Source organism: Heptranchias perlo, chromosome 32, assembly GCF_035084215.1.
Source record: "Heptranchias perlo isolate sHepPer1 chromosome 32, sHepPer1.hap1, whole genome shotgun sequence".
In the NCBI taxonomy this organism is placed as follows: Eukaryota; Metazoa; Chordata; class Chondrichthyes; order Hexanchiformes; family Hexanchidae; genus Heptranchias; species Heptranchias perlo.
The window spans coordinates 21,620,233-21,638,872 of record NC_090356.1 but is presented as its reverse complement, the minus strand read 5'-3'; the positions used below and the strand labels follow the sequence as shown (position 1 = coordinate 21,638,872).

Here is an 18,640-nt window from a genome sequence, read left to right as displayed (position 1 = left end):
TTGGAATTTGGTCGACCTATGATGCTGTCTATGGTCAAATGGTCTACCAGCAATCACTAAGTTCCTGTGCACTTAACTGCCATTTGTTGGAGATACAGGAGGGCACTCGACAATGTGTCAGCAGGCTATTTGACTGAAGTGGGTGGGGGGGAGGGAATCACGACCTAGCTTGCTCCTAATCCTCACTTGCCTTGCACATGAACATGAATAGTGATTAGGAGCTCTCTCGGACTGAAGGGAGGAAAAAAACACCAGCCTGAAATCTGTAATCCTCCCACTGCTACCCTGTCAGAGATCAGCCAACTTGGTAGGGATGAAGCGTAGGATCTTCCTGCTCAGTGTAGCTCAGTTATACATCAGCACAGTTACCAACTACACCATGAGAAGAGCTGAAGTGCAGCTTTAGTAGGCCTATAATAATTTTTCATGGAGACGTGCTGCAATTTGAATTATATAATTGACCATAATATGTACGGAAAATTGCTGAATGCGGAACAGTGGTGCCCTTTTAAGATTATGTACTGCCTCTTTTATATTTAAATTAGGTTCTAAGAACGCTGAACTCTACCAGGTATTAGTGCCTGCTGGGCAGCCAATCATTAAATATAGTATAATAAGAATTTTAATCATCTAATCTGCAATATTGACATTAGGTTATTTAATAAGAGGCCAATTGACATCCTTCATACATCGTGCAGCATTGTGACAAATATTCTTCAGACACTGTGACGGATCTCACTGGATTAGGTTTGTTTGCATGTGACTTAATGCAGAGACTTGGAAGATGAGCAAAGTTAATGACATTCATGTAAATGGCACAGACTTTATTAGAAACTGGAGGGAAAGAAAAAGTTTGGCAAATGTTCAATGCAACTTGCGTTTGACAGCATTATTGTGCAGTGAAGTTGCATCGCTTGTATGCACTATGACAAAATTACCCATGACTTTTCTCACTTCCTGTTGAGCATTGCATTCTCAATGCTGAAGAGTATTTACTCCTCCCACCCCTCACCTAAAAACGCTGACTCTGGCTTGGGTTCAGTTCCACCAACGTGGGCAGATCTCCAGTACATTGCCCAAGTGGCTATTCATCACATGCAAGTCTAGACAGTGAATGTTGGCAGCTATCCAACATGGGATACATCGCAGTCTAGGCCAATTTCGTCCTCGCCCAAGATTCACCCACATGCACGTTATCGTCTAGGTCACTGGATAGTTGTTAGGCGCGAGAACCCAAGTTGATTTCTTTTCTCCATTCCCTAGCATGGCTAACTCCAAACAGATCGGGCATTAAATCTGGCATCTTGGCAATCTGTAAGGCTCAACTTTATGATCAGTGACTGGAAAGAACAGGAAAGACCTATGTATAACTCATAAATGGAGCTTCTCCACTGCGCGGGGAAGGTTTTCGTATGGACGCACTTCCTGATAATGTTATTGTGAACCCCTCCCACCCGGGTTATCAATTTATAACCATCTGTCACAATGTAAACCTAATGTGCACACTGATACGTTTTTAATGTGTCTTCTGTTCCTGTGCAGTTGCTGAGTTCTGGCCAGCGGCAGCTCGTCCTGTGTGAGACTCTGACAGAGACTGTTTACGGAGAGAGGGGACAGATCCTTAAATCCAAGGAACGCAGAGTGTTCCTGTTGAATGACCTGCTCATCTGCGCCAACATCAACGTAAAGTAAGTACGTAACACTGGGCACTCAGAATATAGCCTGTGGGCCATTTAAGTCCTGTTTTCTCCCCCCCCCCCCCCCCCCCCCCCCCCCCCCAAGCCCCAACCTCCTTTACCTGTAGCCATTGTCAGATTTGCTGCTCCATTTCCCTCTGAGCCAGTATTCATGGCTTGCCTGGCTGTGTGATGTTGACCAAGCTGAGATTCAGTGTTGTTCCCTCTTCCTTCCTTGCTCTGTCACAAAAGAAGGCAAGTAACTGCTATTAGGTGACTATTGTCCTATAGTGCTCTTCCTCCCCCGGTCCTGGTCTTCACTTGGCAGTTATCGACATGCCATGATAGAAACTCATTGTGTGGGATATCTCAGTTACAGACCCAGGTAGCTCCATACAGGGAAGTAAAACTATACAATCAATACTTCCAATTAGGCTCTTTCATTTGCCGTATGGAAGCTGAGATAACCTTGTCTCCTAAAATCATTCCCCTGTTTTCTCCCACTGGGCAGCAAGAAAAATAGAGAGAAGAACACTGAATCCCAGCTCAGTCAACATCCCACAGCCAGGCAAACTATGAGTGGAGGTACTTTTCCAGGTCTGTTGAGGGACATAGGTACGTGGGAGAGGGACTGCATTATGAATATCAGTCCATTTAGGATGGTATGTAATGGGATAGGCTCACTTCTGCGACCTGGTTAAAATCCAGCCCAGACCAATGAGTGAAAGGCCCCTTTAGCTGTTGGCAGTAACAGTGAAATGAGTTTGGACAGTCTCAATCCAGTTCTAGGTGGTGATCATTCAATCATGGTACAAAACTGCTTCTGACTTGACACTAATTAGTAATTTAATTTGGAGGCCACTGCATACCTGGTGCAGTAGAGATGGTCTTCTGAATTTGAGGTTGGGGAGAGGGAGCTTTACTCTGCATCTTACTGTATTGCACCTGACCTAAACGTGCTATTCTAGAAAATGTCCATTTCCCAGCATGAACATCTCTCAGCTTGATGAGCACAAAATCCACATTGAGAGGAACATACCACTGCACTACAGGGTACCAACATCTCTCAGTTTGAAGTTGTGCAATACACTCACATCATTATTAGACTTCCTGCAGAGTGCAATGTTTCTTCCCCTGTATCTCCTTCTGTGTATAAATGTGTAAGATTTCAGCATGCAAATAATTAATACAAACTTACAGTAAAAGCTTATTTATAGTGACTTGAACTAATTTTATTAAAGTTTACTAGGCATAGCATTCTCTAATGGCTCACTCCGTGAATGCATTGCAGCACAGACCAGGAAGGTCGCTGATTCAATCCACTGATCTGTGCTGAGGTAGCTGTTGGGTTCTTAAGATCGATCTCATTGCTCCTGGGAGAAGCAGAGGAAAATAACCAGCCAGCATCCCCACTCCCGAGCACTATCTTGTGACCCCTGCCGGAAAGTGAAGGTGTGTGAACACAGAATTGGACTCTGCCACGATAGTCCCATAGGTGAATAGCCTGCCAATTCTCACTGTCAAGTTTTGTGCATGAAGAATAGCACTTAAATTAATGCCCAAGCATAGCTGATACCCATGGAACTGTTGCCCAGCACAGTGCCTTCAATAGAGGATGGAAACCATGGAGTCAAAAAAAAGGTCTGCCCCCTAATAAAAATTATTTTTATCTGTTTATTGCCAACCTTCTGGGTTTACAGGGGCCAGGGACTGGCTGTGGTGCCTTATCTGTTAGTTTGAGAGCTGGGGTGTACTGTGTTCTCCCTTCTCCCCTCTCCTGTATAGATGAAGTGGGAATTGTATCTAGCTCTCTTTCTACTCGTTATGCTATAGTATTTAATTCTTGTTCCATACCTCTCTTCCAGGGGTCAGCCAGACATTGGCAGCCTGGTTCCGGTAGGCCCGAAATACACTGTGAAATGGAGCACCCCACTGCCGCAGGTTCAGGTAGTGGAGGTTGGCCAAGAAGGGAAAGATTACGACAAGGATACAATAATCTTTCAGCATCCAGGGAGTAAAAAGACCTCCTCTACCTCTCTATCAAGTAAGTCTGGGTCTGCTGTGGAATTATCAATTGGAAATTCCCCATAGTCTTGTAAATATAGTAATCGCTGTAGCCAGGGTAAAATAAACTTGTACATACTATCATCAGGGTGTTAATGGCTCTTTTGTAGTGGACATACTGTTTTACACCAATACCCAATGTAGAGTAGAACAGATCAGTAGCATTGCGTTATATTGCTGGGTCTGCATCATTTCCTGATCAGGGAAGGCGCACAGCTTTGTGCATGATGACGGGAATGGACTCAACTGTGATGCCCTTCCCCCTCCCTCGTCCCCCAACAGCCTGTCAACACTCTGTCTAGGCTCAAGCATGAAGTACCAACTTGGGTAGGGTTTCAGAAGGGCGGCAGATGTCTTTGGGACCGCACGGCAGCATGATTCAATGCCTTCAGGAGAGGAGAAACAGCATATATTGCACTGAGAGCACATGCTGTACAGATCTGGCATTAATTGCCTGTTGATGCATTGGAGTTCTGACACTCCTGTATGTTGTCTGTAAATGCCTGGTGTTGGACACTCATCCTAATATATATTTTCCTTTTCTCCTTCAGGTAAGATTTATATGGGTCCTCCCCGGCTTTACCAGGAGCTTCAGGAACTACAACAGGACCTGGTTGTTGTGAACCAGATATCGCAGCTCATAAGCGCACTTCATGGCACTTATCAGGTATGACCTCTGAACTCTGACCTAACCCTTCAACAAAAATAGCAAACCCGAATTTCCAAACTGTTTTCGGCATTTTTTTTTCTGTGCAAGGTCAGGGCATCTTTTTGTTTTGAGTAGAAAAATGGGGCAGAAGCCATTTCCATTCGGTTTTCCACTCTTAACCCTAGTTCCTGAGTGTCCTAATGCAATTTGGCCCTCCCTGGGATCCACCTGCTAAGTCCCAGCCAACTCATAATATGTGGTAATGAGGGCCAGTGACACTGCACCCTGAATCTCCTGGTGTTACACTCACCCAAGGGTAAATTATAATGAGAGATAAAATCATCGGCTGCTGGCAGGAACAGCAGAGACAGGTGAAAGAGAGGAGTTTCAGCCTGACGAATGGAGAATTTCAAAGCAATTACTGCAATCGGAGATAACTTTTGGAGCGTGCCCTGCCCTTCATTATGCCTGTGGAGCTGTGGACTTACTACTGAAAGTGTGAGTTCACCGAGAGACTCTAACCTCCCAAGAATAACACAGCGCAACATTGTGCACATTCTCTAATACAATAAATTCCAAAGTGAACAGAAGCGACTTACGTTCTTAACGCCCTGCTTCCCCTGGGTGGCTGGGCTTGCATTCATCTATTCTACTGCTTCTCCTAGGTATAACCTGAGGGCCAGTATCACCAGAGGTGGTTGGCTGCTCTTGTCCTGAATAAAGGGTGGCCCTCCTCACATGGCAACTTGCTCCTGGGAGGGAGCTCCTGCAGGCTGCATCTCTGATGTTTGTGTGTTTGTTCCTGGGCAGCCACTTCCTACGAGCCACTGATGTGGTGGTGTGGTTGAAGGGGGAGGGAGAGAGATCAGAGGCCTGGTATATGCTGCAATCCCAAGAGGCGGCAGTGTCAGGCAGGTCTACCGTTCCATGGGGCCCTGGATGTGTGTCCCCACTGATCAGTTGGATAGTTGGTCTAATGGTGGCTTTTGAATCCTGAAGAACTGAGAGACAGCAGTCTACTTCCTGCCTGGTCAGTGTCTGGAAGCTGGTACAAAGGGTGCTTTCTGTTCTTCCACCAGAATTGTAATCTCTGCTTCTGTGGAGGTGGAGGTCACTGACTGGTCCTGGGTTGCTGCTTGTGTGGGAGTCTGCTGCAGATTCCAATGATGATGCCATACACTCCATTGATGTCTGCAACAGAGAAAAAGCTTCTATGATTTTGCTGCAAAAGAGGGTTGTAAACTCTATAGTCACACCTGTCAGTTGCCGCCCGTCGAGTGATGTTATAAATTGCACACTATGGAATTTTTTTTTTATTATTGAAAACTCTCAGGCCAAGGCCTGTAGTAGTGCATGTTTGAAAAGACTGGGAAAGAAGATGGTGGCTCATGGAGGTGGTGCTGTAATTTACACACTTATGAAGTGGATTCACCAAGTGGGTCCAGGCAATTGTTCACTAAGTGAAGGGCTCCTAATAACGAGCCCTTTTTTTTATTAAAAAAAATTAGGACTACAACTTAAAGTTCTTCACCCAAAGAGTAACCGGTTTATGGGAATAAGTGACTAGGAAAGGCCGTCGAAGTGGATGGTTGGTCAAAGGTTCAAGTGCCAAGTACATGCATTTCTGGAGAGAAGGGATTGAGGGATTTGGTGAGAAGACAAGCAGCCAGGTTTCATCTACGACCAAGGGACAAGCTTATTGACTATAATGGCCTGTTTTTTTCAACAGAAATGTTTGTGTAGCTTTGACTTTTTATTCGTAAAACTGGTGCTGTACATATTTCTCGGCCACATTCCTTCGCAGGATCTCTATAGTACTGGTGCAGTCAGTCCGAGAAGGCTTATTCTGATCTGTCCCATTTCGCAGAACTTAAACCTCACTGTAGCCCAGGATTGGACCAGAGCTCTCCAGCGATTGATCAGGATTAAAGAGGATGAGATCCAATCAGCAAACAAGTGCCGGCTCCGTCTCCTGTTGCCGGGGAAACCAGACAAGTAAGGGGTGGGTGGGTGGGTGGGGAAGCCCAACTTCCACATTAAAATGTTATTGGTGAACAAGTCTGCAATAGTCTAGCAGAATTATTTTAATTTTGACTTTGAATCTCTCTCATAATATCTGTGTCCATGGACTAGTTTAGTAAACAATTTCCTTCTAATTCAATTGCAGGTTTTATTTTTAACTACAACCTGCATATATGACAGCACAAAAAAAAATTGAATTATCCTGGTGACTTTTCCTGTTAAACAGGTTGTTGAAGACATTAGCTGCCTGTTTGTGAAAGTAGTTAGTATATCTGTACTCTTGGCTTCCATCTGTTAGTCTCCCTTTATTTGGTCAGTCTTGTCCTGTGTGACCATGACCATTCAGCTGAATGGTCCAACCCAAAACATTGACCTTAGATGCTGACTGATCGATAGTGTATTTGCAGCATTCTGTCTCTTGCTTCATATTTCCAACATTAGCAGTCTTTTTCCTCTTTCTATAATATAGGGTTAGGTATTTTTGATGCTGTTTTTTATTCTTTGCAGGGGTCAGGGGTGGGAGGGAGAAGAATAAGATCAACACGATTAGCCATGGCAAGGTGGGTCTGGATGACTCTGTACATGGGGTGTGAGCCTATGGGCAACGAGGGGGTAAAGGGACAGGGAGGAAAAATATTAGTCTGGTCCCAATAGGATGAGCTGCATTTTTTTCCCCCTAAATAAGTGCATTGAATCATAGAAAGTTACGGCACAGAAGGAGGCCGTTCAGCCCATCATGTCCGTGCTGGCCGAAAGAGAGCTATTCGGCTTAATCCCACTTTCCAGCGCTTGGTCCGTAGCCCTGCAGGTTACGACACTTCAAGTGCACCATCCAAGTACTTTTTAAATGAGTTGAGGGTTTCTGCCTCTACCACCCTTTCAGGCAGTGAGTTCCAGACCCCCAACACCCTCTGGGTGAAAAAATTTCTCCTCCGTTCCCCTCTAATCCTTCTACCAATTACTTTAAATCTATGCCCCCTGGTCACTGAGCCCTCTGCTAAGGGAAATAGGTCCTCCCCATCCACTCTATCTAGGCCCCTCATAATTTTATATACCTCAATGAAATCTCCCCTTAGCCTCCTTTGTTCCAAAGAAAACAACCTCAGCCTATCCAATCTTTTCTCATAGCTAAAATTCTCCAGCCCTAGCAACATCCTCGTAAATCTCCTCTGTACCCTCTCTAGTGCAATCACATCTTTCCTGTAATGCAGTGACCAGAACTGTACACAGTACTCAAGCTGTGGCCGAACCAATTTTTTATACAGTTCGAGCATAACCTCCCTACTCTTATATTCAATGCTTTGCTTAATAAGGGAAAGTATCCTGTATGCCTTCTTAACCACCTTGTCTACCTGTCCTGCTACCTTCAGGGGCCTGTAGACATATATTCCAAGGTCCCCTTGTTCCTCTACACCTCTCAGTATCCTCCCATTTATTGTCTATTCCCTTCCTTGTTTGCCCTTCCCAAATGCATTACCTCACACTTCCCCAGATTGAATTCCATTTGCCACTTTTCAGCCCACCTGACCAGTCCATTGATATCTTCCTGCAGTCTACAGCTTTCCTCCTCATTATCAACACCTGGCCAATTTTTGTATCATCTGCAAACTTCATCAAGCCCCCCACGTTTATGTCCAAATCATTAATATATACCACAAAAAGCAAAGGACCTAATACTGAGCCTTGCGGACCCCACTGGAAACAGTCTTCCAGTTGCAAAAACACCCGTCAACCATTACCGTGCTTCCTGCCACTGAGCCAATTTTGGATCCAATTTGCCACTTTCCCTTGGATCCCATGGGCTTTTACTTCTTTGACCAGTCTGCCATGTGGGACCTTGTCAAAAGCCTTGCTAAAATCCACGTACACTATATCAAACGCGTTACCCTCCTTGTTACGTCCTCAAAAAAAACTCATTCAAGTTAGTCGGACATGACCTTCCCTTAACAAATCCATGCTGACTGTCCTTGATTAACCCGTGCCTTTCCAAATGACTATTTATGCTGTCCCTCAGAATTAATTTGCCCACCACCGAGGTTAGGCGGACTGGCCTATAATTACTCAGTCTACCTCTTTCTCCCTATTTTAAACAACGTTAGTAGTCCTCCAATCCTCCGGCACCACGCCTGTAGCCAGGGAGGATCGTAAAATGGTCAGAGCCTCCGCTATTTCCTCCCTTGCTTCTCTTAACAGCCTGGGATTATTTCATCCGGGCCTGGCAATTTATCTACTTTCAAAGATGCTAAACCCCTTAATACTTCCCCTCTCACTATGTTTATCCCATTCAATATTTCACACTCTTCCGCCTCCTTAACTACAATGTCTGCATTGTCCCCCTCTTTTGTGAAGACAGACACAAAGTATTCATTAAGAACCATACCCGCATCTTCCGCCTCCACACATAGGTTACCTTTTTGGTCTCTAATAGGCCCTACTCTTAGTTATCCTCTTGCTCTTTATGTATTTGTAAAACATTTTTGGGTTTTCCTTAATTTTACTTGCCGGTATTTTTTCATGCCCTCTCTTTGCTTTCCTAATTTTCTTTTTAATTTCACCCCTGCATGTTCTATACTCCTCTAGGCTTTCTGCAGTATTGAGCTCTGTGTCTGACATAAGCTTCCCTTTTTTGCCTTAACTTACCCTGTATGCTGCTTGTCATCCAGGGAGCTCTAGATTTGGCACTCTCACCCTTTTTCTTTGTGGGAACATGTTTACCCTGAACCCCTTGAATCTCCCCCTTGAATGCCCCCCACTGCTCTGACACTGATTTACCTTCAAGTAGCTGTTTCCAGTCCACTTTTGCTAAATCATTTCTCAGTTTAGTAAAGTTGGCCTTTCCCCAATTTAGAACTTTATATTCCTGTTCTATCTTTGTCCTTTTCCATAACTATGCTAAATCTAACTGAATTATGATCACTACCACTAAAATGCTCTCTCTATGATACTCCTTCCGCCTGCCCAGCTTTATTCCCTAAAACTAAATCCAGAACTGTCTTTCCCCAACCCCCCCCCCCCCCCCCCGCCCCCTGTTGGGCTTGCTACGTACTGGCTAAAAAAGTTCTCCTGAATGCAATTTAAGAATTCTGTGCCCTCTATACCTTTTTACACTGATTGTATCCCAGTTAATAGTCGGATAGTTGAAATTGCATGTTCAGACTCTGTCAAGAGCTCAGTTGTTAAAGGCAATGCATAACTGAACCACGCAGATTAGGATGATCCCTAATCCATGCTGAGCTAGCTGATCTCAGCCAAGCCAGCAGCTGGGGCTGTTATAACTAGCCACTGCTTCCTGGAGTAGGGAAAATCAGCCAGGGTTCTTGCCTCTGATCTTCTGATCATGATCCAGTAACTTCTCCTCCCCTGGCTGGAATGAACATGTGTGTTGGCATCAGCTGAGGATGGGATTGGGCTTGGCTGCAATGCCTTTCACAGTGGAATAGCCTGCTAACTTCTATTTAGGCTGGCACATGAAGAATTGCTGCTGGTGTAAGGTACCCAAGGGTTGCCAGCACCCATTCAACTATATCCCTGCAATAATCAGCATCTCCCAAGTGAGGTGGGGAAAAAATTGGCAAAAAGAAACAAGAGGAAACTACTGAAGTCTGATCCCACTAGGGTGAGCTGTGTGTTTTTTCCTAATTTAATACATGTTCAGCACCTTGCTTATCAATGTGTTAACAGCACATTGCATGAGCACCAACTAAACCAGATTACATTATTCAGGCCCAGGATATGTGGCAGGCTCCCAGGTGATGTATTAAAAGCCCTAAATATGTAATTGGCACAAACATTGTTTTTAATGTGATGGGTTAAAAGTTTCTCAAAAATGTATCTTTGCTGCATTGGGTATTAAATGTCTTATTTAATAACTTATTTGGCGGAATCTCCATTTCTAAAAGATGCAGCTTTCTAAATCTGCTTCCAGACATGCCTTTCCGGTGGTTCTAAAAAGGCTTAGCTTTTAATCTATAATTTACAGCAGCCTTCAAAAGCTTGTTTCCTGAGAGAGACATACAAAAAAAACCTCTCGTTTTACTTTCTGTGCGCAGCTTAAAGTTTCTGCTGACCAGTAAACTAAACTGATTAATTGTCTTTTTTTCTCCCCCCTCCTCTCCCTCTTTTTACCCTTTCCTAAAGGTCTGGAAGGCCGGTCAGCTTCATGGTGGTATTTAACACGCCAAATGCTCGCAGTAAAATCTCCTGGGTGAATCGTCTGCATATGGCTAAAGTTGCACTATGTAGGTAATGGTCTGGTGATACCTGAATTTATAGCTTGAAACTTTACCCCCTCCCCACACCCCACTTTTAATTCAGTAGTAAGAAGTTATGTTGTCTGCTTTACACTCTCCCGGTGTTGATAGGCTTGTGTGCGCAAGCGTGTGCTGTCAAAGTCGAGAAAGCAGAACGAATCTGGACTTTGGAGCTTCCCTATGACCAATGGTATAGTCAGCAGGTGGAATATTTGGAAAAGGTTAGATATACCTTAGTTTTGACTTGGTAATCCATCAGTGGTGTGCTTTGAAAGATTACCAGATATGCGCAAGGTAAATGAGCTCCAGTAAATAGCCTGAGCCTCGGGTTATTGGCTTTTGCCAAGTCCAAACCTCAGTGGGGCAGGATAAGGAGTGGACCCATGGCTTGTGTTCTAATCGCATCTTTGCTGAACACGAAAGATCATTGAAAACCTTAATAATGCTTCCAGAAATGAAGAGGCAAAAAATGGACTTCTTGCACTCGGTTTACATTTAAGAAATTACTAACAACCTGCTCAAAACATTTGACTGCAGCACGAACTTACTCGTGGAATAGAACATATGCAAACTTAAGCTGAAGTAAGTGGAGTACTTTGAAGCAGAAAGTTTTCACTTTAGAGGAAGTGAAGAGATACAAATGGTTGTAATTCCCATTCTTTGCTAGCAGATGGTGAAGTCATCCCTAAGTGGTTTTTTCCCCCTACTTTCACAGTATCTTGAACAATTACAGCGTGTTCTGAATCAACCTGAAATAACAAACACTACCTGCCAAGCAGTGTGTGCATTCTGATACCAAATAATTGCAACATCTGATAGGATTCACTTCATAAATTTGATCTGTCAGCTTGTTATTGAGACTAATTAGCTGTACTATTAAGGTGTGTAGGTGTCTCTTCATATCGAGGGCACTTAATTAAAAGACACCAGCAATTTATAGAACACGAGCAAAATGATACCCTACAATTCATTGCACTGAATGGATTATAATGGTCTTCGGCCTACATGGGCTGCAAAATAGTCCTATAATGACACTCTTAAAAGGATATCCTGAGCTACAACTCAGGACTACATGCATGCTAAACAGCAGAAGCAACATGCTGTAGACAGAGCTAAGCAATTCCATAACCAACGGATCAGATCAAAGCTCTGCAGTCCTGCCACATCCAGTTGTGAATGGAGGTGGACAATTAAACAACTAACGGGAGGAGAAGGCTCTGTAAACATTCCCATCCTCAATGATGGCAGAGTCCAGCATGTGAGTACAAAAGACCAGGCTGAAGCGTTTGCAACCATCTTCAGCCAGAAGTGCCGAGTGGATGATCCATCTCTGCCTCCTCCCGATATCCCCACCATCACGGAAGCCAGTCTTTAGCCAATTCGATTCACTCCACGTGATATCAAGAAACGGCTGAGTGCACTGGATACAGCAAAGGCTATGGGCCCCAACAGCATCCCGGCTGTAGTGCTGAAGACTTGTGCTCCAGAACTAGCCTTGCCTCTAGCCAAACTGTTCCAGTACAGCTGCAACACTGGCATCTACCTGACAATGTGGAAAATTGCCCAGGTATGTCCTGTCCACAAAAAGCAGGACAAATCCAATCCGGCCAATTACGGCCCCATCAGCCTACTCTCCATCATCAGCAAAGCTTCCATCAAGTGGCATTTACTCACCAATAACTTGCTCACCGATGCTCAGTTTGGGTGCCGCCAGGACCACTCAGCTCCGGACCTCATTACAGCCTTGGTCCAAACATGGACAAAAGAGCTGAATTCCAGAGGTGAGGTGAGAGTGACTGCTCTTGACATCAAGGCAGCATTTGACCGAGTGTGGCACCAAGGAGCCCTAGTAAAATTGAAGTCAATGGGAATCGGGGAAAACTCTCCAATAGCTGGAGTCATACCTAGCACAAGGAAGATGGTAGTGGTTGTTGGAGGCCAATCATTTCAGCCCCGGGACATTGCTGCAGGAGTTCCTCAGGGCAGTGTCCTAGGCCCAACCATTTTCTGCTGTTTCATCAATGACTTCCCTCCATCATAAGGTCAGAAATGGGGATGTTCGCTGAAGATTGCAGTGTTCAGTTGCATTCGCAATCCCTCAGATAATGAAGCAGTCTGTGCCCACATGCAGCAAAACCTGGACAACATCCAGGCTTGGGCTCATAAGTGGCAAGTAACTTTCGCGCCAGACAAGTGCCAGGCAATGACCATCTCCAACAAGAGAGAGTCCAACCACCTCCCCTTGACATTCAACAGCTTTACGATCGCCGAATCCCCCACCATCAATATCTTGGGGGTCATCATTGACCAGAAACTTAACTGGACCAGCCACATAAATACTGTGGCTACAAGAGTAGGTCAGAGGCTGGGTATTCTGCGGCGAGTAACTCACCTCCTGACTCCTCAAAGCCTTTCCACCATCTACAAAGCACAAGTCAGGAGTGTGATGGAATACTCTCCACTTGCCTGGATGAGTGCAGCTCCAACAACACTTGATGCACGACACCATCCAGGACAAAGCAGCCCGCTTGATTTGCACCCCATCCACCACCCTAAACATTCACTCCCTTCACCGACGCACTGTGGCTGCAGTGTGTACCATCCACAGGATGCACTGCAGCAACTCGCCAAGGCTTCTTCGCCAGCACCTCCCAAACCCGCGACCTCTACCACCTAGAAGGACAAGGGCAGCAGGCTCATGGGAACATGTTCCCCCTCCAAATCACATACCATCCCGACTTGGAAATATATCGCCATTCCTTCATCATCGCTGGGTCAAAATCCTGGAACTCCCTTCCTAACAGCACTGTGGGAGAACCTTCACCACACAGACTGCAGCGGTTCCAGAAGGCGGCTCACCACCACCTTCTCGAGGGCAATTAGGGATGGGCAATAAATGCTAGCCTAGCCAGTGATGCCCACATCGCATGAACAAATAAAAAAAACCGCATAATAGATGAATGACAATATGGTAGTTATTTAGTGCAGACCCTCCTCTTTTAATTATGGTGTCTGCAACAGGACCTTGTAATCACCATTCAAAGGATCAGTTCTCTTGAAGACTGCTGTGGTAAATGCATTGTCTAATGTAACAGAGGCATGCAAAACAGAAAGGTCGTGGGTTTGATCTCTCATCAGTCGTTAAATAAGGTGACCTCAGCTGGAGACAGCAATAGGTGTCGTGACTGGAGTTACAACATGCAGCTGTGAATGTTGGGTGGTGGCTGGATTGAGCTCCACTGTGATGTCCCCATGGGTGAGAACTTTTGTGACACAGTTAAGGCTCACGCATGAATGGCCACATGAACGAGGTACCAGAGGGAGACCAGAAGCCGTGCGACTGTATCCCAGAGCAAGTCAGTCACTTCAGGTGGGTGGGGGGGGAATTGGACAATTTTTTAAAAATTGAATGAAGTCATATTTCTAGCCACTTGAAACTGATTTTATTGCACTCATTAGGCAGAACAGTATAATTGAATTAGAAATAGTGCCTGGAACTTGATGTTTGAAGTCTTCTGAGTATTATGTAGTAGGCTTGGAGCCTGTGCTTCTCTTTAAACCCTCTTGGTAAGTGCCTAATTTATTTTTTCTCTCTCTCATCCCTAGCTAAAGATAACCAGCCTGGCTGGTTCTGTATAGAGGATGATGGAAAAACAAAGGCTCCGTTTTGGTGCCCTTTGCTTGCCTGTCATATCCCCATCTATGGTTCAAAATGTCAGGATCTGAAGGTAAGGCTAAGAAAAAGCATCAGGCAGTTCAATAGTCTTTAAAATATCTGTATTTGGTACATATTTGACCATTTATATGTTTTAATCTTGGTTTTGATGTTGTGGTCTTTACATAATCATGTGACTATGCTTTTGAGAATTTTTCACTGATACTAAATATTCAAGATCTGTATTCCCATACGTCCTACATGGAGGCCTCTACGTGAGCCGATTCCAATCATCATTTGTAGACAGGTCCCTTGGTGCAATTTATAGCTAAAGGGTTGGATATTTAGAAACAGGAAAAAGCTATTAGATGAGATAAACCAAACCCTCTTCCATAGATCAACCCTACATATCTGCCGCCTTGTGATGTTGCTCAGTTCTTTCTCTCCCCAGAATTACCTAGAATGTACAGCACAGAAACAGGCCATTTGGCCCATTGAACCCATTTGTACTGTCTACTTCGATGGCCTTCCCTGATAACTTTCTCCCATCTTCTTACTCTAGTTTCCCAATGTTCAACTTGTATTTGAATCTTTCACCACAGAGAATAATTTATCTAGGTTATTAATGTCCTTTCCTTTCATTATCTTGAATCTGCACAGTCAGCACCTTGGCTTCAAATATAGGCAAAGAAATGCATTTATACTTCCACATCATTAGCACCGGTGAACCCATTTGTTAAGGTGTGCTACACTTTCAATTTACAATTCCTATAGGTTTGAGATGATGAGAAAATAGTCAATTTGCAAACTTTTGCACCACAATCCACTTTGTGTTGCACTTAGCAATTCAACAGTAACCCAGGATACCGAAGAGAAATACATAAATAGATGTTGGAGCCCTGAAATACATGTCCAATCTTCATTGACAAGGAGTCAGATTATTTCTCACTCCGAGGGTGTGGGGAGAGGAGGGTGAGAAACAGATTAGTTGTAGCATTATGTTCCTCTCGCCCCACCCACTGCCTTGGTTGGGCAATCACTCTTTGGCTTTCTGACTCCTGGTTTTGGATCTGCAAGATTAAAATTTAGCGATCTCCGAATAGCTGTCTGAAATCCAATATTGTCTAAATGCTAATCACTAATTGGAAGCTGGAAGCAGAATGTAGCAAATGAAGCTGGTTCGGCTGATGACTTCTTGAAACATAACTTTTTATTCATGATTTGATTATTCATGGGTGGATGGAAAAGGCAAACTGGCTGCATGATAAAAAGAAATGGATGTACGTTTAAAATTACAAATGTAGCTCTTGAGAGCAAACATGGCAGCTAATTTGCACACAGAGGTTCTGCAAAAAGCAAATAAGATGAATGATCTATTTTTGGTGGCATTGATTGAAGAGGGAATGTTGGCTAGGACATTAGGAGAATTCCCTGTTCCTCTTCGAATAGTGGGATCTTTTATATCCATCTGAACCACTAGAAGAGGTAGACGGACTTCATTTAAGGTCTCGTCTCATCTGAAAGATGGTGGCGGCGATTTTGAACTTTTGCCCAAATTACCCTGTCCATGGCAACCACCTGTTGGATTTAGCAGGAGGATTCGGACCTCGTTTGATTACAGTCTGTGAGCTGCCCAACTCTTGAGCTAGCGGGCAGTTCACTGAACCGGGGGGGGGGGGGGGGGGGCAGAAAATCAGTCCACTCCATGAGCAAGCGGAGCCAGAAGTTGGCAGTAAAAGCAGATGGGGGGGGAAAGGTACACCAGGAGGGGCCCATTAATGATTGGTAATGGGCCCTTTAAGGGCTTACTGCCTGATACAAGTAGATGGAGTGAGTGTAGCATGCAGTTGCCCATTTGTACTTGAAAATAGCACAGGCTCCTACAGCCGGCGTAGGAACCTGAATTTCATATAGAAGCAGCCACCTGCCTGTTTCGGTTGGGAATACTGGGAGCCCATTTACAGGCCCACCTGAAATTCGCATCAAGTGGCCTTGGGCGTCCAAGGGGTGGTCATTGTCTCCTTGCCATTTTCAACTGCCAGACGCCTCGCAAACGGGGCAGCCAGCATCTCTGACACTGCAGTACTGTGGGAATGCTGCACTGAAGTGTCACCGAAGGAAGGTCCCAGCTTCTATCTTTATCAGTGCTGATAGCAATTGGGAACAGAAACCATGGTTTTTTTTTTGCCTTCCTTAGCCCAGTGACCATGGGCTCAGAAAGGGACAAAGTAGTCTGTGTTCGTGTTCCTGTTCCTGATCCCCAGAGTGTGCGCATATTGGGTGAGAACAGTCCAAAGGCCGGGTGAGATGTTTTAATGCCAACAGATGAAGAATGACCCTTTGAGCAAGATACTGGAATCTGGCAAGTGCCCGTAGATCTGTACTCCAACATGAGTCAACACCTTCAGGAGAAGGGAGAAGATTGTTTTTAAAAAAAATTACAAATACTCTTGGACGGTGTCAATTGGACCAATATGTAAATGAGAAAATTGGAATCTCCTCTCTTACCCACCTGCCCTCCCCTCCCCCCCTCCCCCCCAACAATGTGTGAATACATTTCTGCTCAGTTAAGGGAAGACCAGTCACCATCAGCACCCTAGATTAATATGAGAGCAAAGAGAGAGAGAATTTAACTTCAAACTTGTTGACTGAGCAGGAACAAAAGGTTTACACTGTACTTGGGATATTCTGATGAAGGGATCTCACACAAAATTTTGCCTTTTCTCTTTACAGATGCTAACTCACCTGTGCAATTCCAGCATTTTCTGTTTTTATTTGTTTCCCAGCATTTGCAGTCATCTTTCCTCCTTCATGTTCAGTTTGTGCCCATCGTTGGTGAATTCCTATTTTGCTAATGCATTAATCTAGTTTATTTGGGCCCTGGTCACAGCTCCGACCTACAGAACTATAATTCTGCCAGTTGCTGCTCACTGATGTGACTGGAGCAAATCCAAACTCCTCTGAGACCTTTCTCTCTCAGCTGTCAAATATTCACGGTATTTTATGCATTTTGTGAACAGTGTAGCAGCCTTGTTTGTGCTGAATCAACACAATGAAATGCTGACCTTTCACTTGTTCAACCACTTGAAGACTCGGGGATTTACAAAGCTGAGAATTGGTGTCTCCTGTGGTTCAGTTGGTAGCACTTTCGCTTCTGAGTCAGAAGGTCGTGGGTTCAAGTCCCACTCCAGAGACTTGAGCACATAATCTAGGCTGACACTTTAGTGCATTACAGAAGCAGTGCTCCACTATTGGAGGTGCTATCTTTTGGATGAGACATTAAACTGAGGCCCCACCTGACCTCAGATGGATATTCAAGATCCCATGGCATTATTCGAAGAAGACCAGGAGAGTTTTCCTCAGTGACTTGACCAACATTTATCCCTCAACTAACACCTCAAACAGATTATCTGGTCATTTATTTCATTGTTGTTTATGGGACCTTGTGTGCAAATTGGCTGCCGCATTTCCTACATTACAATAGTGACTTAAAGTACTTCATTGATTGTAAAGCGCTTAGTCGCTATTTAAATGCAAGTCTCTTTTCCTTCAATGAGAAGTCATTTTTAAAAAAAATAGATGCAAACTGGTTAAATGTATTGGAGTATAAATTTTATTTCCCCAAGAACATAACTGCACCTAAATCTGTCTTGTACTGCATATATATGTCAGCAAGAGGAATTCAAAAGAAAGGGGATAAGATATCTGACCGAGTAATGACAAAATATTGACTGGTGTCTGAGACCAATCGTCAAGTTTGGTGTACCCCTATGCATGTGTCAATCGTCGCCTATTGGAGCAGTGGGCTTGACGTTATATCAAGTGGGCGTGATAGATTGGCAGATTAGGGGTCAACAGAGGAGGGAATGTATAACCAAACCCATCATTAAAGCTGCTTTTTATATTGCACTAGAATCCATACTATAGGTGCCAGCTCCTGACGCACTAGTTTTGCGCAGCTGGCTGCAACTTGAAAGAAAAATATGCCGGGAGTCACTTAAGGCTGGCAAGTTTACTTCTGCTGCAGCTGGTTGTGCAAGACCCACTTGTCAGGAGGCAGCACCGTTACTACTTATCTCGTGTGTAAAAATGGTTATAAGAAAGAAAGGCTTGCATGTATAAAGCTCCTTTCACAACCTCAGGACATCCCAAAGTGCTTTACAGCCAATGAAGTACTTCTGAAATGTAGTCACTATCTTAATGTAGGTAACGTGACACTCAATTTGCGCACAGCAAGCTCCCACAAACAGCAATGAAATAAATGACCAGATCATCTGTTTGTGATGGTAGTTGAGGGATAAATGTTGGCCAGGACACTGCGGAG

At 44.4% G+C, this 18,640-nt stretch overlaps 1 protein-coding gene across 3 annotated transcripts in view; it reads left to right on the top strand.

Annotated features, from left to right (window-relative positions):
• Positions 1–18,640, top strand: part of LOC137301158 (rho guanine nucleotide exchange factor 10-like protein) — a 151,802-nt gene that overhangs the window by 106,751 nt on the left and 26,411 nt on the right. For all 3 annotated transcript variants that reach the window (XM_067970603.1, XM_067970605.1, XM_067970604.1), the window contains 6 exons: positions 1,543–1,688; positions 3,542–3,720; positions 4,292–4,407; positions 6,257–6,384; positions 10,549–10,649; positions 14,268–14,389. In XM_067970603.1, the coding sequence (XP_067826704.1) occupies positions 1,543–1,688; positions 3,542–3,720; positions 4,292–4,407; positions 6,257–6,384; positions 10,549–10,649; positions 14,268–14,389 (792 nt within the window). The remainder of the gene's footprint in view (positions 1–1,542; positions 1,689–3,541; positions 3,721–4,291; positions 4,408–6,256; positions 6,385–10,548; positions 10,650–14,267; positions 14,390–18,640) is intronic.